Genomic DNA, 25604 nt, shown 5'->3' on the forward strand with positions numbered 1-25604 from the left:
AGGTGTGGGTTTGTTGGAGATGGAGAAATCAAAGAAGAGCTGTCAACAAAAACAATTAAACCAGCCATCCTCTGTTATGTTACAGTTTGGTTTAAAATGTGAGATTTTTAGCAATACGTATTGTCCATATAAAGTGTGTATCGTGCCATTTCTCTTCTATCGTTTCTAAACTTTTGTGCAAAAAATGTGTTTTCCTGCTGAGAAACTTAAAACTTTTGTGTACTTTTTCAGAGAATAACTGAAAATATACTTTATTGTGATATATCGTGATATATATCGTTATTGTGATCTAAAAAAATCGATATCATGATATTACATTTTTTCCATATTGCCCAGCACTACCCATCTGTAAACGTCACCGTCTTTATTTAGATTTAACTGTGCTGCTTATGTGTAGATGTTTACGATATTCCTCCACTACTCCCCATAGTGCACTATATAGCGCTTTTCCCATTTTGTCGTGCTTTTCGAATTTTCAATACAAAATCTAGTGCCCTAGAAATCTCCTTGAAGTCTCTGCGAAAAACCACTGTGCATCGATGCTCACTAGACTGGCTAATATGGACCACAATGCATTGCATTTGAGCAATTTCTGTGAAAAAAAGTATTTTAATTTCTTTTTAAATCCAGGTTTTAATCATTTTAACATAAAAAAGGATTCCTAAATAATCTTCATAAAATATTGATATTTAATAGGTCTTTACTTTGTGAAATCTAGCACATATTTGCCGTTTAAATATGTCCAAATAGCGTTTAAAATCAATGGCAATAGAATGTCCCGCTATATATAGTTTTATAGCAATTAGTTTGAAGTAGGGAGGGAATTTGGACATAGTCACACTAAAATGATCAGTTATTGATCATTGTTTTATACTTTAACACCAGAGATGTCACTGGTGACACATAGATAACACACTCTTTGACATACTGTAATTTTTCAACCATTTAATCAAAGGGACTCAATTGATTCTGACGAATAGATTACGAATTAGAATACATACAGGCTTTGCAACAATATGCAACACATTGCTTACATGAAAGGTTACATAACGGCTCAAATATGTTCCATTTTTTCAACTTACACTTTGAGCGTTGATGTGTAAGCACTTCACTACTTTATGGCTGCTTTTCTCCTCGCCAGAACGGCTGAAGAGCTACGAAAGTCAAAAGAATGTTTAAACCATTTTTAAAAAGGGTTGAAATGTCAATTCAATATCTTGAAAAACTATTACCAAGAAACTATGAAATTTTATCATTTATTTTTTGGGGTTATTTTTCAAGTTTTGGGAGAAATGTGTGGCTTTGTTTTTGTCAGTTCGGCGACATAAAATAAAGATACCAAGTAAAACGTGAAAGAAATAAAGCAACAATAAGTTGGCTGACATGCTCATTACCAATACTATTTCTGTTTCTGGAAGAGAAGTCATAAAACAAAATGTGAAGTCCTTAAATTTATTGTTCCGATCAACCACTAAACCCCAACTATAGAGATTCGTTCCAGTTAGCTGTGGCATATTTCGCACTCTTCCTATTTTCCTTTTAGTTAAATTTCTCTGTAAACATGTCAGCGTATCGAATGATTTTAATTAGTTCTGTAAAGATACTGTTATGCCATCATGGTAACAATGATCAGGCGTATTTTTGGACTTTTGCAATTTACAATAGTGAGGAAATCCAACAAGAAACAGCAGATAGAGTTTTGTTATGTAATCTTTTTCTGGTCTGAGCTGCAGCTTTTTACGCCTTAGAGACTTCAGTGAGATAAGAAAAGACATTGAGGAATAAGGTTTACCTCAAAAACAGTCTATTCCCCAACAAACAACATTTAATCAAGGTTTCATTATTTCCTGGACCTTTAGGTAAACAGTGCTGATGGGGGGCCGCTCTGCTTACTCACCAAATGATGGATCGTGGTGTCGCTTTTCCAACACATGCTTTTAATTTTGTAACCTCATCTACAAAGCTCTATTTCCTCTTGTTTTCAGATGTGTTTTTGAAGTCTTTCTCTTTACCTTCTTTATTTTATGGTTACTAACCTCTAGAATCTACAGAGGAAAAAAAAGTGTAGCTTTTTTCTGTGTTTGTTTTGACTTTTTGGATTTACTTGATCTATTTTCTTTTGGTTTTGAAGCCTGAAGAATGTAGAGCTTATAGTAAAAAAACAAAAGCAAACATTTGATAGATTTTTAACCAAATAGGAAATGGTTATATAGTTAATTTATATACTAGTTAGTATTTAGACATTTACCTCAGCTAAAACATGCGTTCACACCCGACATTTGACACTAGTTCAAAACTGAATAACGCAGATCCTTTAATGCAAATACAGACCATGGTGTTCACACAAGACAAGCAGGGAAGGGCTTCCTCTTCTTTACTTTTTCTACTTTTTACGGTATTAGTTATTAATTATTAATTAATTTATTTGAAATGAACAGGACAAAAGAAAAACATTGTTACAATTTTGGCCGATGCTATGTCCACAGCCCATCTAGCTAACCGCTAATTTGTAGACCAAGTCCCTGCTTAGTACAAACAGTCCTGCTCACAATTCGGAGGCAAATTTCTAATGAACTCCTTTCACTTTGCAAAAACTGCGTCCTAGATCTGCTTTTTGATTTTGGTTAGAAACTGCATCATCATAATTAAATACCGATTTCACAATAGATCAGATTGGATCCTTATCTACACATGAAAGAGTCCTTGTGTAAAAGCTTCAAGCTCATCAGAAACTCTTTGTCTGCACAGCAGCAACAGGAAAAAGTGACTAAATGTCCACGCGGCTGCACCGTCAGGGTTTCCGGTCATGTGCGACTGCGCAGGCGCCTGTGGGTTTCTGAAGAAGCGTCAGTCACCAAGATGTTTTTTCTAGGGATTTAAAAAGCTGCTGACCAATTGCTTCACGTCGACAGTTTTCTATTGAGATGAGTGTGTTGACGGTGGCCTTCCGTCCCCTGTCTGGGGGGGGGCAGCCATCTGTGTCAGCCAGAAGCTCGTTTATCATCCTCCTCCTCCCATTTCCTGCGGACGAAGCTGCCTGCGCGTCGTTGGATGCGGCCCCTTGCTTGACTGTCACTCGCGGGTTTTGACTTCCTGAAGGATAAATGTAATTCACTGCTCCCAAAGACACATTCATTTGAATGCAACTGATGCTCTAGCCGTGAGGCGGCCGAACTGTCTTTCATAATGTACAAGCATGAGAGAACATGGACGAGATTTCAACTTCCCACATCTGAAGAATGCACACAGGGGCAATATAAAGCTTCAGCTTGTTGCTATGGAGCTCCGACTCGCATCGATGAATGCAGAAGTGGAGATTTTATTGAGGAACCACAGCACGACTTCATATCAAAAATACATTTGTATTCCCTGTTTTTCTCTTCTGAGGATGAAACTGTGGGATTTTACAGCTCTCTGAATAAAGTGTGTGTTTTGGTGTCGGCTGAGTTGCTGTGTTTACTGTTGAGATGTTGAAGTCGAATCCGTCCTCTTTTTTATTCTTCTGTGAAGTTGTTTAGTGTGAAATGCTTTTATTTTAAAATACTGAAATCGACAGTACACGAGAGTTGCTAGATTTTTATTCGGGATGTAGAAAAAAATTTGATTTGGTGATATATTGCAATACTTAATCTGGCTATTCTTGTACTGATTTAAAATGCTGACATGGTGATATTTCATTAATTATTTATGAGCGTCCTTTTAGCGTTTTACCTTTGCTTTCCACCTAATTCCCTGACCACTAGTTCTGGATAAGCTACATTTGACAATGTTGAAAATCATACTTTTAGATCCTTTTTGGTTAAGGCACATTCATTCTATATTTTTTCCTTATGCTGAAAAATATTTGTATATCAGACAATATTGACTCTTCCTTATAAGAAAAAATATATATTAAAAATATATTTAAGTCATACTCTTTAAAAAAATAATAAAAAAATGTTTTGGTAGTCTTGGGATACATATCATATCATATCACGATAAGTATTGTATCACTAGACTATTCTCAATACACACCCCTAATTTAAATTAAAAAATATTGATATTTTTATTTAAATGGGAATCATTTTAGGCTTATTTCCATTCTTTATACATGCACTCAGATAAATAGTTGTGTTTTTGGTTAGGTTGGGGATACTTAGCGCCAATAGTCCCGCCCACAACTCAGAGGTGAATTTCTACAAACCACTCCAACTCTACAGAAACTATATCCTAGAAAACTACACAGATTTTGTGATTTTGGGTAACTGAGAACGCTTTGAAAATAGATTGAACAATGATTGAAGTGGGTCTTTAAACAGATTCGATGTATCTAAAAAGACCAAATAGCCAATATTGGTTTGAATAAAGGGCTAAAAACATCATAAAGGTTCAGTCTGTCATATAAACTGGTTTATGTTTTAAGGGGTTTGATGGATTAAAGCAAGTTTGCCTTTTTTGTAGGGCTACTCACCTGTCAGACCTTCATGGATTGAGTTTAACTTGGTTCATTTTTGTCTAAAGCCCAATGGGATATGCCTTCGGCTGTCTGCGTAAGGATTCTTCTCTTTTTGCTGTTGGGTAACAGTTTTGTTTTAGCAATATCCTGTTTCTCAAAAGGAACCTGCAAGGCCTCAAACTGCTCTTGTCAAACTCAGTTTTATCTCCCAATCCCAAAGCAGATGCGCATTTTTATCATAGACTACACTTTTTTTGCCCCAGAAATAAATCAGATTGGGGTCGCACGCAGCATGTCTGTGCATCAAATCTGAAAAGCCTCCCCACTCCGATTGAATTAGACTTTATTGATGGCTTCACGGGACTGAGAGAAGCTCCTGGCTATTGAGATCCCCGATAAGAGTGAAGCAGCAAGAAGGAATCGAAGAGACATTTAATAAATGTTTACACACCAAGTTATGTTTATCATACAAGCGCATCTAGTCTTTTTAGTGTTTCTGGATGGCCCCAAAGGACCTTAGTGTTTTATCAGAGGGAAACAGCTTTTTGTTCAGCTCTGCACTCAGCCCTAGTGGGTCTGTACTATTGACTGTAAAAGAGAACTGGACTGAGTGACCCCTCCCTCCTGCATTCCAAACAGGAAGTACTCGCTGGCCAAAACCCCATAGACTTCTATTGAGATATAGACAGTTATTACTCAGTCCTTATATTTTTCAGACTAACCATTCTTGCTCTGATACCTATTTTCTGATTTTCATGATTTTTTTTCTGTTGTGCAAGTCATTGAAGTTATACACTGACCATTCAGATACCTCAATAAATGTTCTAAACATTGGATTGACTGATTATCCCGATGGATTTGGACTTCCAACAAGCTCACTCCTGATTGGCGAGAGTGGTTGTCATAGAAATGATGACTCAGAGCGACTAACCAATCACTGCTTACTAACCATGTTTGGGTCCAACATGGTGGTGTCTTTATCGCGAAAAAAAAATGCAACTTGAATTGACTATCCGGTTGGAGCCATAAGTAAGCCATTTTTTGGGGGTGATATCGATGGTCTGCGTATTTGAGATTCTGTGTTAATAAAGAATTTATTGCTGGAATAAACAGGTTTCTGGCAGCTACATTTGTAAATCTGTGTAAATGCAAGGTAAATGTAGAAAAATTTAACTTTAGAAGGCTTTGTCGCATTATTTGAAAGTTCAACAATTTCTTTGGCACTCTGTATTGGACTATGACTCCAGAATAAATTCTATCATGTCTATCTGAGATAGATTGATAGATAGGAAATCTAAGATAAATCAATAGACACGATATCTAAGATAGATAAGATATCTAAGATAAATAGATGGATCGATTGATAGGATCTCTCTCTCTCTCTCTGTCTATCTTAAAAGGGTATACTTTCAGGATCTAGTGCGTTTACACCTTGGTTAAGCCCTAAAGTGTTATATAGTCACAGTCCCATTCACTCGCACACTGGATGCTGCCATAGCGCCAACCAGTATCATCAGATGCAATGTGAAGTTCAGCGTCTCACCCAAGAACACTTCGACAGCTCAGTCATACAGGACCTTCTGATCGACAGCTGCTCTAAAAATCACGAAACCCGTCGTACCGTCAAACCAAGCCAGAGTTTTTTGGTGCATTCAGACCTTTTAGCTAACAGAACATCTACACATGAGTAGGTGGACCAAACTTGATGCTTCTAATGTGACCTTGAGGCTAAAAAAACAAGTACTTTTATGGTTTTGAAATCAAGCACAAAAGTCCAAGTGAAGGTCTGAAGATCCTTTCTGGATAAATCCATCTAGTGTTTATTGAAATGCTCTAATTTCACATTTGAAGATACAAAAACGTACCTAGGACGAACTCAGAATGCTACAAAGAACACACACTTGCCCGCAGATGTAGTTTTGTCAATTTGAACATTCACAGATGATACAATGTTCTATTTTTACAAATGTCTAAGAGACGATTGCAAATTATTGAGTTCTAGTGACACTTTTTTTTGTAAGTTTTGGAGATGAGAAGGAGGTATAGAGGCAGAGGCACAACTGTGTCAAAAGCGTTGAGGTAAGTTAGCTCACTGTTCTGACCAACGACTCCGCAATGCAACTGGATGGGTGCAACTTCACAGGAAGGCCCCACTTTCACTCCAAACACCTTCAAATTCAGCTGTTTCCGCTTATGAGACTCGTTTGAGGAGGGAAACAAAAAAAATCCGCTCGCTCGTGGCCTCACAGGTCAAATGGTTACACCCTATGAGGTCATTGTCACATTCAGCCCAGATGGCGGCGGACAGCAACGGGGATCTCCGTGGAAAATGATTTCCAAACACATGACTATTCAACAGAATTGCTTTTTGGCAGTTTTTTTTCTCCACTCTTCAGGGAAGCCACAGATGCATGTTGATTAACTGTGATATGTTGACATTTTCCTGTTGACACCAGCAGATTGAGCTTCTATTGTAGATTTTCAGTTTCCTCAAATACATTTCAGTTCCTTAAATTCATTTAAAATGCTTCTGCATCTTTTTTGTGATATATATTTTATTGGTGTTCTGAATTTGAAAAATGAAAATAATTTTGGCGTCTTAGATTTAAAATGTTTAGTTGCAAAAATGAGTAAAATCCAGTTGGCAGATCAAAAAACAGAACTCGCAACTAGCCATGTGTTGTTCATGTCCAATTTTTAGTTTTTCTCTGACTGAAGAATCCTTCTGTATCCTCTCGATGCAGTTCCTGTGCCTGAAGAACATCAGGACTTTCCTGGCGGCGTGCAGCGAGGTATTTGGAATGAAGAAAAGCGAGCTCTTCGATGCCTTTGACCTTTTCGACGTCAGGAACTTCGGGAAGGTAGGAAAAGCAAAAGCTCAACAGCCATACGACGACAGCGCGCTCTGTTATTTTCTTCTTCTGTCTTGCGCCGACAGCCTGCATCCACCCTCGCTGAGCATGCCAGCTGTCCCCAAAGACTGCACTGAACTCAGCAAATGTGCTCTCACTCCCACGTTTCATGTGGAAGTCAACAAAAGTGAAACTTTGTTAAAAAGAAAAAAAGGTTTTCCTTTACATTCTTGTTGAATTAAACTAAAATTCTTTTTAGTGGTAGGGGCCCTTTTTTTCCACATTAGACGAGGATGCAAGCACCCTTGCAGTTAAATCACTTCCTCCTATTAAAGTGAAAATATGTCAGCCTGCAGTGTTTAAAAGGGGTTAAAAGGGAGCTGGGGTTCATTACTGTGACACGGCTCCTCGTCTTTGCTTGCAGGGCTGAGAACGTGTCTGACATGCCTGCTGTTGCAGTTCTAAAAGCACCCAGGAGGTTTGGTTAGAAGCCGTGGCCTTTAGCGGGCAGTGCTGCGGGTTACTGATGCACACAACTGGTTTATTAGGAAATGTTGACACACCTTAAAGTCCCAATCCGATTATTTTTTGATTCAATTCAATTTTATCTATATAGAGAAGAATTAGCTTATATAACTCTATAACTACATATTTGAATAGTGTTCATCCAGATAGAACTGGGGGATGGGTGGGGGCGAGGTCCACAGCCATGTCGAGCCGGAGGTGAGGTCCACGGCCAAGAATAGCAGCACACAAGCACACCTGGAATCTGGAACCACTCCCTTCGACAACACATGAATTGCACTGCACCAAACAGACCCATAGATAGCTAAGATACCTTTGATGTATTTTAAGTGTTCTTAGTTGTCTTTTAATTACAACTATTCAGGTTTTAGCCAAAATAAAAAAAAAACAAACTGTTGTTTTCTGGGACGTATTTCATTGTTCATTAGAAATTTGCCTCCGAGTTGTGGGTGGGATTGTTGCCCCACCCCCTCTTGTTGTTGAGGGCTCTCTGTTTACATGCTCTCCCTCCACCCTACAGCCCTTCACACCCCAAACCCAACATTACCAGAGCAGGGAGCTGTGCCCTGCCCACTGTATTTTTTACATCATGGTTACAATCTTTTTTAAATGGCATTTTAATCGTTTGCTCCTGATTCTCGACAATTTGAATACAGAAATACTCGGAAATACAATTTTAAAGTCATCAGAAAAGGCCACAAGAACATGTGAAATCACCAAAAATAGTATTATTTTATTGAAGTAAGTTTTTAAATGCTTTCTTGTGTCTTTTAGGAGGGAACGGAAGACAAAACTAAAAAAAATTACCTTTTTTCCTACAAATTTTTAACACAGTATAAGACCCAGATTTACAAAAAAATATTTTTTGTTTAATAGCAGTTTTTGCTTTTCTGTGGTTTTAGGTTAAATGTAGGCATTAACAGAGTTGTTACCAGCTGTCTGGTGAGCTACAACTTATTCTAGTCAAAACGATGCTTGTTCACACATTTGGTTTATTAGAAATTCAGGCAGTAATGATTTCTTAAATTCATAAATTGATTTTTTGATAAATCAAAATTATGCTTTTCTACTCAATTCTTATCAGTGTGAGTTCCCCATTTGTTCAGTTTTTATCCCTATAAAACTCTTTCATAATAATCTAAACCAGTTTTTAAATTTAATGGAGTCTAAATAGTGAACTTGTGAATTGAAATTAGTCTTTTTGGTATCGTAAGTATGAACTTTCAATGCCTCATAAAACTCATTTAGGAAAAGAAACGTGAAAAAATTGTTATTGATTATTTAATGATTGTTTTATTGGACCCCTAATTGACATAATTAAACAAAATAAACTGCAAATATGTCGTCACCAATTTCACTAAGTGAAAACCTTTTAAATACAAACAGTTTACAAAGACTATTTATTAATCCATTGTGTTCTGGTTATGAAAATGTGGATGCTTTAAAAAAAATATGAAAATTACAATGGAGATTGTAATTTTTAAAAATATATATTTTTGCTAGTTTTTCATAATATAAAAAAAACATCACTCTCGTGATATTTTTTGTGTTTGGCTTCAAAACAATAAGAGTCCTTTCTTAGCAGGAGACTAGGAGCTTGATTTAGTGTTTCTTTCACTGTTAAATTAAAAATATGCTTGTAATTTAGACACATTTTAAACATAAATGGTTAATAATTTATAATTAGAAATCCACTGAAAAAAAAAGTAATCCCTGAAATCTGAGAATAAAAAGCAAAACAAAAAAAGGATTTAGAAGCCGGGAGTAGAACTGCATTTATCTCTGCTGGAGCTCTGGGCTAAAGCAGCTGTGAGAATTAAACCAGCTCTTCATTATATCATTCATAATTAAAAACACTTTCTATCCTTTGGCAAGTTCCTTTTTTCTGTCCTAGTGAGGAAGTGTTTTCACTGTGGGAAATCTGAAATTAGAAATGTTATTCTGGTTTCTGGGAAGTGAACAACAAGCAGTAAAAACAGGTGGATTTTGTCCTTATCTGTGATTTTACATTCTCTTTTTGCCGTGTTATGGTTTTTATTTCTCGTTAAATAACTTTCTTCAGAAAAGCACATTCAACTTTAAGAAGTAGAGTTTTTAAAGAAAAATCAAAACTTTGAGAATGTCGGGTTTTGCTTAGAAGCTGAACTAGCTAGCTGCAACTTGATGTAAAAAAACCTTTTACCCTAAATAAAGTACCAACAATTACTCTGAATTTTTAGTAATCTTTGATTATGGTGTATTTTGTTAGGATAACAAATCCGTATAATTTTTTTCTTCTGCTAATGCTAACGCTAACTAGTTAAGCATGGTACGTTAAAAAGAGTTAAGATAGTGGAATAAAAGATACAAAAAGCAATACTAATACTGAATATTTATTAAAAGTGACAGTATTTCATCTTCCTGCACATCCCATCAGGGGTCGCCACAGCAAATTAGCGTACACTGATTCGCATAGGTGGCACAGAGACCAGGAAACCCAGACTTGGCTGCATTGTTAGGCAGCAGTATGAAGGGTCTTGTCTAAGGACTTAAGGATTAAGCTCACTGCACCCCTGGGAAGCAAACCCTGGTTTCCCTCGCGCTAGTCTTACACCTAGCCAACTGAGCCATCCGGCCACTTACAATTGCTAAACTGTCAATTTGTTAATTTTGAAAAACATTTTTGAAAAATTGTTCTAAGGCAAAACAGATTGTTTTTGATGCAGCCTAAATACTGATGTTGTTCAGACACATCATTAATCATTGAATGTGTTTTCATGGATGCTGATGGAATGATTATGACTTATTGATTACCCAAAATTGATAGAATTGACAAACATTTATAAGTTGTTTTTGAGGGTAAAATTACACTAAATTAGAATTAGTGGATTATTTTGTTGTTTGCATGAGAGGGATTCGATCAGTCCAGGTGGTTCTTGATGTTGTCCTCGTTCTCCTCCAGTGATTCAGCTTGGCTGCAGTGTAACACTTTGATAACTTCGTGTTGAGGCCCCACTTTTCCCTGAGCGAAAGCAAACGTGCCGAAATCAGACTGCAGGCTGGTTTGCTGCTCTTTGCTCGGCTGACTCTGCAAAGGCTAATGGAGTGAGGAGAGGAGGGAATGGCCAAAGCTGCCATTCACGAGTAGTTCCTCCACCATTTGTGCCTCTTTTATTTCTCGTCCTTGTTTTAAAAATAGCAGCTGGACTACTTTTGAATAAAACATCAGCTGTGCCAGCTTGTATTAGAGTTAGTTTGATAGTTTGTTTAAAGAAACGTGCTCAAAATCTCTTTAAGCTGCTGATCCCTCCCTTGGACCAAGGACGGAATATCAAACAAAAAGTCATTACGAAGCTACTGAAAGCAACTAAAAAGAGCTTTTTCTTACAGATCGTTGCACTGTCTAACTGTAGCTTCAGTTTTAGGGAAACATAGAGCAGAAGTCAATTTGTTGCAATGTTCCCTCAGAGCAGGAACATCTGCTTTCCACATCTGTCTTGTAGACACACCGGGGCTTGTGGGTTCATTAGGGAGCAAAGAAACCTGCCTGTACAGACCATCCGCACGCATAAATTCACGTTTGTTTATTTGGCTTTAGATTATAATAAATATAGCAAACCTCTCCAAGTACAACCGGACTTCTGAAACTCCTGCAAGTGTAATTCTTGCTTGAATGAAACTAGACAGAGCTTCTGGCACCAGTCAGGATCCACCGTTTTCTCAAAGGCTTTGATCTAGAAGTGTTTGAAGTCAGTGTGCAGAAAAATTGACCGAGTTAAACGCGCAGCTTGTATGAAAAAGACGTCCAACACAATGCTCAACTTTGACACTCCCGTCTACCAGATAAAGCTAAAAATGCCCAAAGACACAATGGCACCTGTCGTAGCAGGTGAAGAGTCATTGCAGATGAAATATGTTCTCGTTCTGTGGTTGCAAATGCCTTTAAATGGCTGCCTGTGAAATTCGACTGAACCACACACCTGCCAGAGACAGGAACAGTGCACTGGTTCTGTGGTCCAAATCGTGAAGCTTCTTGCAGGCACCTTTTCTTAAGTGTGAGAAAACAAACCCAAGATCTTTATAACACCACTAACATTTACATGTTTATAAGCGATTTGTTTAGTGATCTGCTCAAAGCCTCTGCAAACAGCCTCAGAATACATATCTGAAGATAGTATGACCTTTTTTGATAACTCTGAATGATTCGCAAATTTGCAATAGTCTTGTAGAAAACTATTCCAGTGAAGTAGTCATAACAACAAACAGCTAAGAGTAGTTCAATGTATGACCCTGAGAGCTTTCGCTGACGGCTTTAGAGGAAACAGATGAAAGAGAATTGCATTAATCATCAGTTGTTACACTGAACTATATTCTGTTGATGCCTTGAATCCTGACAGCCAGTGACTAAGACTGTAGTTTCTACTCAACTGCTTATTCTAGCTTATTTTAAAATAGAATCAAAGTGCTGACATGGCCTGTCCATAGAGTCATATGATTGAGTCCCTCACGGAGGGAAAAAATTGTCATCCCTGCCTGTGTTAACCCTGACGTAACCGGGTTTCTGGTGTGAAGCCGATGGCAGAAATGATCCGTTTAAGATACAGTTACATGCACCTGTACAGGTGCTGCGGGTTTCTGGGTTGTCGGGGTCTCTGAAGGGTCGTAGACAGTAGTGGCCACATCTTAAGAAAGAAAGTGATGATAACATTAGAAAGCACCAGTGGAGTGCCAAACTAGCAATTCCGTTTTCTTTTTTACAGCAGTATTCTTCTTAGCCCTCCTCAATCTTTTGTCAAACAACATTAAATTCCTGTTATACACGATGTATGGATGACCTCCATTGTTGTTGCACTACAATGACACGCTAGCGGTCTACACCACACAAGAGCCGAGAAAACAAACCGCTTAGAGGGAGCGAGGCTTAACTGCGTGGAGCGCTCTCCAGAATAAACTGGACAGTACCGTACTACTCCTTACCGGACCGGACTGGACCGCTCAATGGAAACGAGGCTTTTGTGTACCCTTGTACCCATCTTACTACTACATAAAAGTCTGGTAATACTTTAACAGACATTCTTTTTTGCTGCTTAGTTTCCTTGAGCAGACTGAAACTGTAAGAAAACACTAAGTACCACAGAAGTATTTCAGATAGATTTGTGCCCACGTAGAGAACCAGTTTTATTGTCAGTCATTTACAATTCATTTTTTTCACACTTTCATGTCATTTTTTTTTTCTTTCCCGTCATTTGCAGATTTTAGATGAACTGCTTTCACTTTTTTGACTAATTCATGTTCTTTCATTTTTTGCACTCTGGTTTTCTTGTAGTCATTCAGAAAATACCACCTGCGTGTTTGGCAACTATTTGAAATGCAAATGAGTTTGCAGTCAATTTTTTTTTTTGTGTGTTAGTTGTTTTTATGGCCCTGGCTGATTAAGTCATCTGCCACGTAAGCAGCAGATGTGAAATGTTGATGCATTGGCATTAGTCAGGTTGGTATCAAGTATTGAGTCACCACTTCAGTGATCACTGGTGGCTGTATAAACCATGTTATAGGATGCCTTGTTCTTTTATGTACTGCTAGTTTATTTCGTGCTTTTCGTGTTGAGTTTGGAATTAGGACACAAAGTATAAAATGTGAGACAGACTGATAGAGGTTATTGATTGATGTCTTCTTCCTCACAGGGCAATGATAAATTAAATTGTAAAAACCGGCTGAAGGCTGATGCATTTTTCAACAAGCCTCCCCATTTTTTTCTTCCTCCCCCGTCTCTTTCCTTTGTCCTTTGGCTCTGCTCTGCAGAGATCGCTTTGGTCAGATATCATATGTCGACTTTGCGCTAATGGAGAGCTGGGGTGTATCTTTGTACTGCAAGGCTGCACTGCAGAAAAACAGACCCACAAGGATTTGGGATACGCAGTTTTAAGAGTGCTGGTTGTTCCCTGACACGACAGCGATTTCTCCTCGACTATTACCGCCACAGAGCATATAACCAGTTGAGTCTTTGCAGTATGGTGTGGGAGGTTTCACTTTAGAGGTGTCAGTTCCCTAAACCTCTAATTACACTGTCAGTTTAATGGAGCCGTGAGCACGCCTACAACCATCCTAATTAAAACCTTTTTTTTCCTTCAAAAGCTAAAGGCTTTTTTGCCCAAAGATGGAGACAACATTCATCTTTGAATATGTTGATTGGGAACGTTTTGTTACAGAAATGTCAGTAGGAGATGGACAGCGGTACAATGAGGTACTCCGGTCGGTATTCGGACTTTCCAAATGCAAACCTTCACTTTAATGACTGAATTCTGACTGTTTCCAAAAACCTCCTTAACTCACTTCTGAATTAACCTTTTAACACCAACGCTGTCTCCGGTGACACATACTCTTTGGACTATCGTAACTCTTCAACTGTTTACGCAATTAATGTAAATCCAACAGATTCGGACGCAGAAAAACACTTTCTTTGTGAAAAAATTAGCTGATTTATGTTGAATGCATAAGCACTTCACTACTGTAATGTTGTTTATAAGCATATTGCTCATTTTCTCAGATTCAGAATCTGTTGGATTACATAAATTACATCAACTTTTGAAAAGTTAGGGTATTTCAAAGAATAAGGCTAAAGCTCCAAAGTTAAAGTTCCACTTAAACCACCCTTATCTATTGTAATTATCTGAATGTTTATACCAACTTTAGCCAAAATGGAAACCCCACTACAAGTTTTTTCCCCACGCCATTTGTTCATCTTCTCTTGATTTACAACAGCTTGAAAAAAGAAATACCCTGAAACCACATTTTAAGCATAATTTTCTTTAAATAAATCGTCTGTCTTGAGAAAAACGCCACAAGAACCTGATAATATATACAAAAAAAAAAAAATCATTAGAGTGGGTCTTTAAAGGGTTAAACCCTTGGAAGTGTTTGAATTGGGGAGAAATAGGGAATATCTCCAAACCTCCTTTGCTTTTCATTTTACAACAAGGTGTCTATATGTGCAAATTCTGTAAAGCATTCACACTGTAGTGTTCCTGTTTCTCTTTATTTTACTTGATTTTCGGATTCAGCAATATAGAAAAACGATTCACACTATGGAGGGCCTGCATCTTGACCCCGTGTTTTTTATGTTTTTGTTGGAAGACGCCCAAGTGCTTCGCTTAGGTTCCACTTCCACTGCAATTGGACATAGAATCATCTCCAAAGCGTTTGCAGGACCTTCTGTAAAGCTGCGGTGCTGAAAGCTCTGTGGATAATTCATGCTTTCCCTGCGACTGCACGGCAGCTGCTTCCACTGGATCACGCTTAGTGCTTCTCCGAGCGTAAATGGAGACACACATACATGTGCAAACATACAACCGAGCCCAGCCTCGTCTCTCCTGGTGGGTCCACAGAGCCTCCTGCCACTTCACTTACCAGCTGCAGAGATGAATTGTGTTGTTGTTTTAGGGTGTGAAAGAAAAACAACTGAGGATGGCTCTTTGATCCCTTTGGGGGCTGTGTGAACACCTCAGCAGTAGCAAACATCCCTTTGATCTGTTTGGACAACCAAAGCAGGAAGGTGGGAGTGTCTTGGGAACAAGTGGATTTAGAGTTTTGACATCCTTAGAGACATTTACATGTTCTTGTGAGAAAAAAAATCAAATCATTAGTCACTAGTCACCAATATGGGATGCATGGTGGTGTAGTGGTTTGTGCTCTTAGCTAGGGCCGCCACGATAAGTCGACTAATCAACGAGTGATAGACTATTAAAATAGTCGACGACTAATTTAATAGTCAATTAGTCGTTACTTTATATTATATGGAGCCGTGTATTAAAGTTGAAAGTTATAATAGCATTCTGCTAGCTTTTTGGACTATTTTGGCATGTATTAAGGTTTTTAGGCTAATTTGGAGTTTAGCTAATATATCAGCTTCATGCGAGCTATCTTTTCTAGTTTAGGCTTCTTTTGGTTTTCAGGCTATTTTAGAGATTAGCGAATATTTCAGCTACATGCTAGCTACATGCTAGCTTGGATTTTAGCTAATATTTTACCTGTGTGCTAGCTATTTTGCTAATATAGGCTTTTTAGTTTTTAAGCTAATTTGGAATTTAGCTAATATTTCAGTTGCATGATAGCTAATTTGGGTAATTTAGGATATTTTCAGTTTTTTAGGCTAATTTGGAGTTTAGCTAATATTTCAGTTGCATGCTAGCTGTTTTGGCTAACCTAGGCTTTTTTCATTTTTAGCTATCAATTTCAACATCTTCAGCTATCAGCACTAGCATCTTCAGTGGCCAAATTCAGCTTACAGCGTTAGCTTTATCGCGGGTAATGCTATATATCTAGTTTTGAGTTAGTTTAGTTAGTTTAAAGGTGGTAAGATGTGTGCTTTACATCCAATTTTCCCATGACCCAATTAGCCGACTAATCGGAAAAAAATAATCGGTGATTAGTCGACTATTAAAATGGTCGCAGTGGCAGCACTACTCTTGGCTCACACTAAGAAAGCACTGATTCAAATCCTGGCTGAGTACTTTGTATATGGGGTTTGTATGTTCTACTTGTGATTCTGTGGGTCTTGTCCGGGAATTCACACAGTCCAAAAATGTGCTTCATAGGTTGATTGATGACTCTAAATTGGCTTTAGATGTGGGTGATCTTGTTCTGTGTGGCACTGCGACAGACTGGTGATCTGTCCAGGGTCTATACCCTCTTCACCTAACAGTAACTGGGATAGGCTCCAGCAACCTAATGACATTCAGCCATTTTAGAAGATTGATGGTCAACAATATCCATTAAAAGCATTCCTAATTACCTTCTTTGTCATTAAATTTCCAGTCCGTTTTTAACCCTCGTGCTCTCTCCAGGTAACCCCACCCTTACATTAAGATGTTAGCCCTTCCTTGACAAAGGTGGACAAGGTGGACAAGACTTCATGTCTGTCATTGGACACCAGTAAAGATCGACCATCATTGAAAAAAGGAGTTCAGCGCACTGTAAAAAAGCCTAGGAGAACAGAAGGGTATTATTCAGATCAACCTAAGATATCATCATTGACCTCAGATTTTACCCTCTGGGTCAGCCTTCAAGTCACATGACCAACATCCAATCTTTGAGATGATGGACATACCCTAACTTTGTTATGTCATCCAAATTTTTATTATTTTTATCAAAAGTTGCTCTATTTTTTTTAACCACAACACTCTGGTAGCTACTGTTTTCAAATAAAACACACACACACACACACACACACAAAATCAAGTTTCTAGAAGTTATGGATCTTTAAAGAAATGACTGCAATGTGCAACTCCACCGCTAGGGGAAGCAAAGGAAAACCGGCATAACAAGAGATCAAGAAATAAACATAATAAATGTAATAATAAGTGGTGAGTACAGAGTACAGATAGGCGCGTTTTTAAACCGTATCAGTATAATTATATATATAAACTGTATCATATTAAATTGCTGTTTTGCTGCAGTGTAAAGCTGCTCTAAGTGGCACAGTGTGCTGTGCTGCCAACTAGCAGTTGATGAAAAACAAAATCAAGATGCTGATCTATGTATATTTATAAATAATTAAAATAAATCGCAGTGACAGCATTTTAAATCAATACAAGTATTGCCAGGTGAAGTATTGCAATATTTTACTAAAACAATATTTCTTACACCCCTAATGAATAATGCAAAGATCAGCATAAAAATCACATTTGCTACACATTATTCTCCCAAACTCTTCAGTCTATTGGTATCAAGTTTGTGTTCCAGTTGGTAATTGCAGAGAAACCCAAGTTTCAATGTGAACAACAGCTGTCAGCTGAAGACAGTTGATTATTGTATTACTTCTGATTATTATTTCAGATGTGGAGAGAAGCACTGTACCTTGAGGTCAGTCTTTTTTTATCATGTTCTATAGAAAAGTCTTGCACATCTGCTTTCTTAGAACGATGTATTTGGAATCAGCAAGAGCAGATGACATGCTAAGCTTTGTGAGAGTTTCAAATTATAGTAAAACCTGGTGTAAAGGTTTCAGTTCATGCGAACAGTCGGACAAGTCACGTCATCGTTTGATTAGTTACTTATAGATTTCAAATTGCTACGAAAGCTTTACTGAGAAATGGACATTTGTAGTCTACTAAATTACTTGAGGTTTACATGTCAACACTTTTAAAAGCTCCCAACTATCATAAACCTCTTAAACATCGTCTTGCTCAGTGAAAACATAGTCTTCTAAAAGTACAATTCCTAATTTTTAACGTTTGGTTTTCGGGCCATTGACCGTCAACCAACCCAAAATCCCAAGATGTACCGTAAATTTTCTCTGTCTAAGAAAAAGAAGGGCAGGGTCTCTATTTCTCAGCTAAAACTCTCCCTAGATTTCAACCAGGCCTAATAATTAGTGCATAAGAGTGTAAACGAATTGCCCACCAGCCACAGTTTAACTGGAAATGATTTCAACCCTCCCAGACGATGTCTCGGTAATGGTTCTATCTCATGAATATTGAGCGGATCTGCCCTGAAAGCCAGAAACCAGGGTTGCCAGCTTTTGTCTCCAAGAGATCAGATAATGATGAAAGAGTTTAAACTCAAGCCAAGGCTCGTAAATCCACTGAAAGCAGTTTTCTGACATTTAAAATGCCACACGAGCCTTTTTCAGTGTAACTGTGGGAGTAAGATGATAAGATGTTTGCCAAGAAGTGTGTGTGAAGCCTCAGTTGACTCCCTTGGGTACTGACTCATCTCAGGTCTTCACAGCAGGAAACAGGAAGAGGAAACGGTCACATCAAGACCCCCTTACTTATGTTTTCTTTCTTCATTGCATCTAAATGTTCAGATTTCACTCGTATTGGTGCATCTGTAATGATCGATTTCCGGCAGGGCCAAAATTACCTCTCCTGTTTCTTCATTTTACATGTAGGTCTCATGGGGCCAACACGCCTGTCAAGACCTTTGTTATGAGTGTGAGTTGGTGTGTGTGTGTTTGAGTAAGACAATTAAACTTCCACCCTAACCCTCCTTGTTCCTGTGACCGGGTCCCGGCCTGTGGAAGTGGAAACACGTGCGTTCATGTTCGAGAGTTTGTGTGTCAGAAAGACCGGCCACAAGGAACTGAAAGTATTGTCCTGGTAGAGAATCGAATGGTGTGGTTGATTTTTTTTTTTATGTAAGACAGTTTCAGTTTTCTAAAGAAAAGACTCAAAAGAATCGCATTGTGAAGTTTAGCAACAACTTGATAGTGTTGTCTGTGAGTTGTCTGTCGCTTAGCTCTACTGTGCAGCGTAGAGCTGAGAGGTTTGTAGGGCATAGCTTAGCATGGACCAGCACTGTGAAGCTTTAAGCCACCGTTGTCGGTAGCAAAGATGATAAAAACTGAGGAGCAGGTCTTCGTCTCTGCGTTGACCTATTTTCTGACAGATTTCCTCTTCGGTATGGGCTCATCTGCCACCTGTAGCTAAAAAGAAACCAGTTGTGGTTGATAAGTGGCACTTGAAAAAAAAAATTAATCTTTGTTTTACCAGGAGGATCAGTTGAGAACAAATTCTCATTTACAATTATGACCTTGGATAAGATATAAAAGTGTGTAAATGTCAGAAATTGAGCAAAACATTGTTTTGTTTTGTTTTAGAAATGATGAACCAACATACAAACTTTTGCAATGATAGGATATATTTATCCCTAACAGCTGAAAAAAGACTTGAAAATACATTAATTATTTGCTGTTTTTCTTATACTTTTTTAGAAATTTCACACAAATGATATAAAAGGAAGTTATTTAAAAGGTGCTAACTCAAAGCTCGTGCACACACAGACTATTCTTCGTCTCTGTAACCACAGAAACAAAGCTGCACATATGCAAACTGCAAATTTGCGGATGTTTCTTGCTCCATTTAGAAACTAACAGAGCAGAAAAAACAAGTGTGCTGCCAGCTGGAGAAAAAGTAAAAGCCACTAGATTTTAGGGGGTTATGAGCTTTAGTTTAACCAAGAATCAGTGTTCATTACTCAAAAAAACATTCAGAAATCTTTAAAGAAAGGGTTCAGGTATCAACAGCAGCTTGTCAAAAGCATCTCTTACAACAATGTGAAAATTATTTTAGGCAGCAAGAGGCATCTTTACAATCAAAGAAAACATCTAACAAAACTGTACAGGATTGTGGTCCAAACTGTCTGCAGAACAGCTGCCACCCATGTGGACCCCTTTGCTGTTGCCAAGCTCCAGAACATCCCATCAGTATTTGAATTTATTGCACTATAAAGGGCACTTACTGTAAAAGCCTTCATTTTTTTTTTCAAACAAGGGTACTACACCTTATAATCCAATGCACCTCATCTCTTGTTCTATCTTATGGAGCCCAGATGACCCCACCCATATATTGATGTGTGATCTGTCTCATTTCAGATGTGGACAAAAGGTGGACAGGATTTTATGTCCGCCACGGACACCAGTGTAGAGAAAAAGAAAATAAAAAAGTTCTTTTGGGGTCCAGATGACCCCATTATTAATGTAAACATGCCTAGGATAATTGATTATTTCTGTTTAAGGAATTAATGATCAAGGAGTGAACTGCTGGAGTAAATTTGATTTAGCAGTCTAGTAGTTTTTTGTTACAAGTTGCAAACAAGGTCAGGTGTCTTTGTGAATACGCTAATGTGGCTAACATATAGCGGTGCTGTAATTTTATTTTTTTTACGTACTAACAAAGTTGGGAGTTAGCATAGTGACAGTAACGTTTGTTTTAGTGGTATCAGTCTGTTTTTATGTGTTGCAAACAAGGTAGGGAGTTCTAGGTATTGTGAATATGCTAATGCGGCTAACGCTTCTAACATGTAGTGATGTTGGATTGTGCAGAATCAGTCTGGTTTTTTTATGAGTTGCAAACAAGTTGGGCATTGTGAATATGCTAATGTGGCTAACATTTGGCGATATTGAACTGTGTTTTTTTTAAGCATTACTAACAAAGTTGGGAGTTAGCATAGTAACAGTAATGTTTGTCTTAGGGGTATTAATCAGTTTTTTGTGTTCCAAACAAGGTTTCGTGAATATACCAATTACATCTAACGCTTTTAACATTTAACAATGTTCGACTGTGTTTCTGTACGTGTTGCTAATAAAGTTGGAAGTTAGCATAGTCGCAGCAATGTTTGTTTTAGCGGTATTAGTGTTTTTTTTTTACAAGTTGCAAATTTGTTTGTGTTGTGAAAATGCTAATGTGGCTTACATTTCTCAGTATTGAAATGTCTTTTTTTATCCATTTCTAACAAAGTTGGGAGTTAGCATAGTAACATTAATGTTTGTTTTAGCGGTAGTCTATTTTTTATGAATGTGCTAATTCGGATCACTCTTCTAACATGTAACGATGTTGGACTATGTTTTTGTACGTGTTATTAACAAAGTTGGAAGTTGGCATAGTCACAACAGTGTTTGTTTTAGAGGGATCAGTCTGTTTCTTTTTACATTTTGCAAACAAGGTTAGGAGTTACTGGTATTGTAAATACGCTATTGCATCTAATGTGGCTAACGTATAGTGTGTTACAAACAAGTTCTGGAGTTGCTATTAGTTTGATTGACTGACAAACTTATCTCTGACTTTTGTCTCACATGATGCATCTTTATAGTTCAAAGCCTTATATGTGACATAGGTTTGAAAATAGACCATTTATTGACTGTGCGCCATATAGTCCTGTCAATCTGGTACTTGAAACTCCACTGTGATTTTTTAGTCTTTGAATCTTCTACACAAGATGCTAAAATTACTTATATTAACTTCTCCCTTCATGTTGGGAATCTATTATTTTGATTAAATAATGTTTGGGTTTTCTGGTTGTTTGTCCATCTTCATCTTCCTTCGGACACCTACTTGCATCTTCTAAAGAATGACAGATTTCGTTTTTCAACAAGCTAAATTTCTGCGCGTCACATCCTAAGAACTTTCTTTTTGAAGTCTGTCATGAAAGGCCGCAGGCTGGAGCCGCCACGAGCTAACACAGTAACGAATAGGATTCTCACTAATCACTAATGTTCCTCTGAGATGTTCTCTCTGTAACGTTAGGATCCATGCAGAGCTGTTTGCGTGTACAGGAAGCAACAATTCTTCTTCCAGAGACTCGAGGCTCCTGCTGGGGAAGTGTGGTGGGGGGGATGGGGTCTGTATGGCTTCCCAGAGGTGGAGGTGGAGTGGGCGAATGCGCCGCCATTTAAAGCGGGGCTGATTCTTTCAACTAATCTTCATCCTCCACGCTCAAAAAAAAGAGAAAAAAAAAAATTCAACTCCCCCTGATGTACCAAGAGTTATATAATATCCAAAGAAAAACAGCTTTGCTGGAATCATACTGGAAGAAAAAAAAGTTTAAATGAATTTAGTATATCAGATAATAAAATGGAAAGACCCTTGAAATTTATTTCACACCAAAGTCTTGCTTTCGTTTTTAGTCATTTGGCAGAAAATGTAAAACAATGTGGAAGGAATAGGATGAAAACACTACCACTTCACTTTAAAAATGAAGGTACAAAAACACTAAATTCCCAAAAATCAGTAAAAACAAATCTTAAATTTGGACACTAATTGGATAAAAAAGCTCATCATAAACTCCTGCAAAGTCAAGGAGGCCGTTTTAAACTGTCATTCTTTGACAGCACATGCACTTATTTGCAAGAGCTGGACCATTGATTTTGTGTAGAGAGTGATGGAGTGATTAGTCATGTGATAAATTCATCCAAGTCTAGTTTTCTAACCTTGTGGTTTCTGCCATTTTAGTACGTATACTGCAGTGAAGTTATGCTCGAGCTGGCAGCTCCACTTTGTACGGATCCTTCAAAGCGGAAGTGTCACTGATGACGTAGCGAGCACTCGTCTCACATTGCATATGATCACATGACTTACCAAAGGAAGCTGTATTACTTCACACGCCAATCGTAGAAAAATATTGAATTCAGAGGATGTCACTATGTTAAGCACATTAACTACTGTCTCTATGGGTTTAAGAGAGGAGATTTAGCCTGAATTGTTGCTATTTTTTGATTGTTTGATTGGTTTATTTCAAGCATAGAATGTGAAAAATGCAGGAAAAAAACAAAAATATTTCAAACTCATTACAGAAACAATGAAATGAATTGATTAGAAAATAGAAAACAAACACAAACGAATACACTTATGTCATATTTGATTCATTAGATATAGTAATTATTAACTAAAGTCAAGTAGAATTTGATTTCTTGAAAAGGAGTGGGAGGCAGCAAATGTATATAATCCCAACCCTACTTAGTTACTTGTAATCTGGTTCTGATCAGAACTAGTTTTTTTTGTCGCATTGCTTCATATATATTTAGGTGAAATTCATAGAACAGTCCATCTATTTTAATTTGCAAATTAAACAATATAATATTCTCACATACATGCACATTTAGCAAGATAGTAGTAGAAATACAGCAGATTTTTTTTATAAAAATGAAGGAATCTTCCTGTATATTTCAAAACCTCAATACTAGACCTGCACAATGCATAGCATTTTTTTGTCATCCTGATACCAGGCTGTGTGATAAGAGTATAGAAAAAGACGGCTTAAATACCAATAAATGGTTACCGTAGATGTTTAAACGTGCAAAAACAATTTATTTAGCAACTTAAAAAGAGACGTTTTCACATTTGGTTTATCGGATGGACCTCTTATGATAGATACTCGCCTCCTATGTAGACTTGGAGGATAATTTAAGTTCTTGAATTTATTTTAAAAAACTGATGCATTGAAATGGAAATAATGTATTAGCCCGACTTAATACCATTTTCCCCTGTACCACAAATATTTCACTGTCCTTTTTCTTTTGCAAAATGTGGCATTTTAAATATTAATTTCGTTTTGTCACAAATTTGTGTCAAATGCTTCACAACCCTGAACCATTTCAACGCAAATTGATTCAACTGATTCAGTGGTTCAGAAAGCTTCGGTTTCTCCATCATGAATAACTAAATTCACTAACCAGAGTCTTATAGACACAGAGGATGATTAACTTCAATGAAGACAGCTGTGGATAATCAGCAACCTAAAACGGGTGTGACTGCGATGGAGGAACACACAAAATATGACACAAAAAAAGAAAACACAACTCAATACAGACCAAAATAAAGGTAAACTTGTTCAGTCAAATAAAGGTCAGAAAACCAAAAGTTTGGGACCAGAGGGTTGCTAGGTTTATTTCTTCCTGTGAGTTTGGACTGGTTTCCATCAGAGTGGAACCAAACCTGCATTTGCAACAAAATGCCCAAAGCTTAATTCACTGAAGCGTGTGGAAAAAGGTGTGGGAAAAGGTGTGCAAACGTGACCGTGGCATGGCATGTTGCACCTCAAGTACGAAGCGGATGGCTGTGTTAAAAAGAAGTTGCACCTATAAGTTTGGCTTTGAGTGAAAATGCAACATGTGAATCTGAAAATGAGAGGGGAGCAGATGCAAATACATCAAGTGGGATTTATCAAAAGTGCAGCAGAACTTTGACCACCGTTAAAGACATACTCCGATGTATATTGTGTTTTTTTGGTGTTTTTAACATATTCTTATGACATATTTCCAATTATGGAGGACATTTATAAAGAAGATTAAGTTCAAAACTGAATTTTTAGGTGTTTATATATTGGAATCACTGTGAATGAGGAGGAGACAAAAAAATGGAGTTTAAAAAAGAGTTAAAATGTAGAAAACTTGTCCTAGCTGACGTCTGACTCACAACTGAACGGCTGGATAGCACCATTGTTGTTGCACCAACAATGGTGAATTTGCAATAAACCACTGCCGTTCTGCAGAAACTATGTCCCTGAAAACAACAGGTTTTTTTTCCCTTTTAATTTTAGCTGAAAACGGCATAAAGATGATCAAAAACCACTGTGGAAACACTTTTAAAATAACTCAAAAGATTATCAGAGTAAGTCTTTAATGTAGCTGCAGTCATTGTTGCAAGGGAGAGGTAAAAACGGAAATATTTAAGGGCTCACATGTGATCAACAACTATAACACTGAGTTTTTATTGCTTTTCCAAATTTCATATTTGATATAATCTCAAAAGTCCCACAATGTAACTGCAACATCTTCAGAGCTCTTGAAGAATTATTATGAAGGACCTGGAAATGAATCACTAACCTGTAGCTGTTTTTAATTAATCAATTTGTTTTATTTCATCATATTTATTTATTTTTTAGCATATTTTAATTCTATGACAATGTCTTGGGTATGTAACTTTTACCTCTTGACCAGGACTCCCTTAAAAAGAGACAGTGGATCTCTGTGGATTTTTTTCTTGGTTAAATAATGGTTTAAAGAAATAAAATTAAAAAAATCTTAATTTGACCCTGGTGCTGTTTAGAAAACTAGAGGGGAATCTTCAACATGAACATTGTAACAGTAAAAAAAATTATATTTAACAGTCGATAATGCTGATTGTGTTGGTTTGTTAGAATCCTATTAATACCCTGGTTTTGCTGTGAGCCTATTAATATATTTAGGTAAGTGATATATTTCACTTTGCAGAGTTCAATTATTCAAGCAGAAGTCACAGAGAAAGGCAGCAGCAAGATTTCTCGCAGCGGTGTGGCTAACGTTCAGAAACAAGTGAAATGGTGTGTTTGAGTGCTCATAATTAAAGCAGAGTCCTTGGGGTTTTCTAATTGGCGCTAACCCACTTATGCCTTATGAATATGACAAGCTGACACTTTGTGGCCAGCGCTGTAACCGCTCAGACCCAGAAGTGTGAACGCATTAGTAAGATCACCAAATAAGAGCATGGTTGGACGCATTTGCATAGACAACCTTTCCTTGTGCAGCTTCAGAGACAGATTGAGGTTTCATCACTGGG

General features: G+C 37.5%; 1 protein-coding gene across 2 annotated transcripts in view; it reads left to right on the forward strand.

Moving 5' to 3' along the window:
* LOC112151638 (guanine nucleotide exchange factor VAV3) overlaps nt 1-25604 on the forward strand; it is a 98385-nt gene that overhangs the window by 10491 nt on the left and 62290 nt on the right. For both annotated transcript variants that reach the window (XM_024280659.2, XM_024280660.2), the window contains exon 2: nt 7180-7296. In XM_024280659.2, the coding sequence (XP_024136427.1) occupies nt 7180-7296 (117 nt within the window). The remainder of the gene's footprint in view (nt 1-7179; nt 7297-25604) is intronic.

The sequence above is a fragment of the Oryzias melastigma genome, linkage group LG20, assembly GCF_002922805.2.
Source record: "Oryzias melastigma strain HK-1 linkage group LG20, ASM292280v2, whole genome shotgun sequence".
Lineage (NCBI taxonomy): Eukaryota > Metazoa > Chordata > Actinopteri > Beloniformes > Adrianichthyidae > Oryzias > Oryzias melastigma.